Source organism: Beauveria bassiana, assembly GCF_000280675.1.
Source record: "Beauveria bassiana ARSEF 2860 unplaced genomic scaffold BBA_S00150, whole genome shotgun sequence".
Classification (NCBI taxonomy): Eukaryota; Fungi; Ascomycota; class Sordariomycetes; order Hypocreales; family Cordycipitaceae; genus Beauveria; species Beauveria bassiana.
Window position 1 is genome coordinate 425 of NW_007930985.1, and position 4,113 is coordinate 4,537.

At 51.5% G+C, this 4,113-nt stretch overlaps 1 protein-coding gene across 1 annotated transcript; it reads left to right on the forward strand.

Annotated features, from left to right (window-relative positions):
• Positions 1 to 504: 504 nt before the first annotated feature.
• Positions 505 to 3,957, forward strand: BBA_10353 (reverse transcriptase; the record flags this gene model as incomplete). Its single annotated transcript, XM_008605450.1, has 3 exons — positions 505 to 717; positions 875 to 2,429; positions 2,909 to 3,957. The coding sequence occupies 3 exons, from the start codon at positions 505 to 507 to the stop codon at positions 3,955 to 3,957; spliced, it is 2,817 nt and encodes a 938-aa protein (XP_008603672.1).
• Positions 3,958 to 4,113: the final 156 nt, after the last annotated feature.

Sequence of the window (4,113 nt, forward strand, 5' to 3'; positions counted from 1 at the left end):
ATGCCGTTCGGCGTGTGCTTCGAGAATTTGTGCAAATTTATTACGGTTTATTCCACTATCTTTCTGTTCTAAAAAACACAAGGTATGGCGTACCCTGTGATGTAGATGAAAGATGACCGACACACTCTTCTGCACTATCGATTGCTCCCGGGTAACAGTTGAGGACAGTCACAAAGTGACTGCCGGTGAGATCCGGTCCACGTTGGAACGAGCAATGAGAACCGAAAAGGAATCCGCAACATGGCGATGCCGCGCCGTTACAAGAGACCCTAAAGACACGTCACGCTTCCGAGTCATGTGCCGAAATGAGGAAGAACAGCAAAAAATAAAGCAACTGGTGGAAGCGAAACTACCCGAAGGCACAAGGGTGCTTCGTGACGAGCTGCATCGAATTCGAGTGGACAATGTCGTGCGAGATGTAGTGCTAGATCAAGCTGGAAAAGAACTTCCAAGCCTGACGGAAATGCTATCCACCCAGAACGACACTAGAGTCACGAAAGCCACATGGTTGAGCCACAGATTCCTGAAACAGCATGGTCCATCGTGGTCTGCCTTGAAAAAGAATCAGAGGCTAGACGATTCCTCGCAGACGGCTTTTTCCGCGCTGGAGAACTATCGGGGAGAACTGCAGTTTTCGAACCTAGCGAGCGGCCCAACCAGTGCTATAACTGCCAAGAACTGACGGATCACAAAGCATACCAGTGCAAGAAACCGCAGGTGTGTGGCAAATGTGCACAGGAAGGCCACCATCACAGCACTTGCGCAACAATGATCGCAAAATGCGTCCCGTGTGGTGGACCCCACGAGTCATTCAGCAAAAACTGCCGGAAACTTTACCCTCATAGACATGAATAAGTCGCTTCGTCTTATTCAGCTAAATGTGCGGAAACGAGGCGAAGTGCATGACAGTTTGATGAACGATGAAGATATTCGAGATGCAGCAGTAGTAGCGATTCAGGAACCACAGGCAAGGATAATAAAGGGTCGGCTGCTGACTACCCCAATGGTACACCACAAGTGGGTGAAGATGGTACCATCGGTCTGGAAGGAAGAAGGTAGATGGGCTATCAGAAGCATGCTGTGGATTGCAAAAGATCTAGATGCAGAGCAAGTCCCCATTGAGTCCTCGGACATGACGGCGGCACTTGTACGCATCTCCGATCGCGTGCTTCTGGTGGTTTCGGTGTATGTGGAAGGTCATGACGCGCAGGCGCTAGTTAACACGTGCGATACACTGCGCAAGTTGATACAGGATGCTAGGCGTAAGGAGGGAGGGGTGGTAGGCATGGTAGTTATGGGTGACTTCAATCGGCATGATCAGTTGTGGGGGGGAAACGAAGTCTCCATGGTGAGACAGGGCGAAGGAGATGCAATTATTGATTTGATGAACGAACTCTCGTTGCACAGTCTACTGCCGCGTGGCACCAAGACATGGCAAAGCGGGGAGCATGAATCAACAATCGACCTCGTGCTTGCGTCGGGCGAGCTGGCTGAGGGGGTAATCCGGTGTGGGCTTTACAAGACAGACCATGGCTCGGACCACTGCACGATTGACACGGTTTTTGACGCGGCGGTACCCGCCATGGAGCAACCTAAACGTCTCCTTTTCAAGAACGCAACCTGGAAGAAAATTAATGGGAGGATCGAGGAGGCGCTGAAGAAGCTGCCAGAAGAAGGCACGGTGCAACAAAACACAGACAGACTGATGACCGTGGTGTTAGAAGCGGTTCATGCGCTCACACCAAGGGCGAAACCGTCTCCATACACAAAACGATGGTGGACGTCAGATCTTACTCAACTGCGCCGAGTATATACGCACTGGCGCAACAAAGCGAGATCAGTAAGGCGAGCAGGGTGCAATGGGGAAGAACTCGAAAGAACGGCCAGAGCAGCGGCGAAACAGTATCACGATACCATCAGACAGCAAAAGAAGGCTCACTGGGATGAATTTCTGGCGGATAATGACAATATATGGAAGGCAGCCAAATACCTGAAGTCAGGCGATGGGTCGGCATTTGGTAAGGTGCCGCAACTCGTACGAGCTGACAACACAACAACCACCACTGTCGAGAAACAAGCCGAAGAGCTTCTTTCGACCTTTTTCCCACCCTTGCCGGGTGACATTCAGGATGAAGCAGAAGAGTCACAGCGGGGGCCAGTACCCATGCCAGAAATCACGATGGAAGAAGTGGAGAGACAATTGTTCAGAGCGAAGTCGTGGAAAGCGCCAGGTGACGATGGTCTACCGGTGGCAGTGTGGAAAGAAATTTGGCCGTCGGTCAAACAGAGGGTGCTTGGGCTTTTCCAAGCGTCTCTCATCGAAGGAGTCCTGCCAGACCAATGGAGACATGCCAAGATTATCCCATTGAAGAAACCAGGAAAAGAGAACTACACGGTGGCGAAGGCGTGGAGACCGATTTCACTGTTGAGTACGTTGGGGAAAGTGTTGGAGGCAGTGATTGCAGAGAGGATTTCGTATGCCGTGGAAACGTTTGGTTTGTTACCCACCAACCATTTTGGAGCCCGTAAGCAACGTTCGGCGGAGCAGGCATTGCTACTTTTGCAGGAACAGATATACAATGCGTGGAGGGGAAGACGAGTTGTCAGTTTGATAAGTTTCGACGTGAAAGGGGCCTATAATGGGGTTTGCAGAGAACGGTTACTGCAAAGGATGAGAGCCAGGGGAATACCAGAGACGCTGGTGCGATGGATTGGATCATTCTGTGCTGACCGCACAGCCTCGATTTTGGTCAACGGACACCTGTCTGGAACCAGAACACTACACCAGGCAGGACTGCCTCAAGGGTCGCCGCTTTCACCAATTTGCTACATTTTCTTCAACGCCGATCTGGTACAGAGACGCATTGATGCCAATGGCGCAACGCACGGAAAGCTGACCCTACCCCAGTGATGATTCGGGGGCAGGCGGTCATGCCAAAAGATCCTGTTAAAATTCTGGGCGTCATTATGGACTCACGCCTCAAGTACAAGCAGCACATCGCACGAGCATCAACAAAAGGGCTTGAAGCGGCCATGGAACTGAAACGACTGAGAGGACTTTCTGCCGCGACAGCAAGACAACTATTTACATCCACGGTGGTTCCGTTAGTCGACTACGCAGCCAGTGTGTGGATGCACGCATATCAGGACAAATTAGTCGGGCCTATCAATCGGGTTCAAAAAGCGGGCGCACAAGCGATTGTGGGGACGTTCCTCACGGTCGCCTCAGCAGTAGCAGAGGCGGAAGCCAATCTTGTGAGCGTTGGAGAGCGACTTTGGAAAAGGGTGATTAAAATGTGGTTGGCGATCCACTCGTTGCCGGACACCAATCCATTACGGCGAGTGACGTCGCGCATGAGAAAGTCCTACGCCGCGTTCCGATCACCTCTGTACCAGGTAACACGCAGGTTGCGAGATGTGCCGACGGACGAATTGGAAACTATTTTACCGTTTGCAATAGAACCGTGGAGAAAGAGGATGGAGGCTGAAGGGGATGGCAAGGCCGACAAGAATCTGTTAGTGGGAGGAGATGTAGTTGTGGCAGCGAGCAGCTCCGCACGCAATGGCGCAGTTGGTGTGGGAGGAGTTATTCAATGTTCAGTCACACCACAACGGAGTGTGAGACGGGAGACGTTCTCGTTCACTCTAGGGCCAAGAGCAGAGCAGAGCCCATACTCGGGAGCGTTGGCAGCCATGGCATATGTGCTAAGGCATATACCCAGTGATTGCAGGCGTGTATCGATTCTGACAAGAAACAGAGCTGCTGTGCAGTCGTTAATGAATCCGCATCAGCAGTCAGGACAAGAATTCATTCGCTGCATATACGACTCGATACAGGAGCTCCAGGAGAAGGGAACCGTTACCTCGGTCATTTGGGTACCGTCAGAAAGCGACGAGGAGCTCCTCAAAGCTGCGAAGAAGAAAGCCAAGGAAGCTACACGAGGGAGCGACACCTGAACGGCAATTTCCCAGGATGCTCTCCACCACCGTTAACATTGAGAAAAAGAAGCTGAAAGCAGAAAGGCGTATTCCAGAGAACGTTGGGAAGTACTCGAAAAGTATTGACTCAGCCTTACCAGGTGAACACACGAAGAGGTTGTATGAAGACCTGTT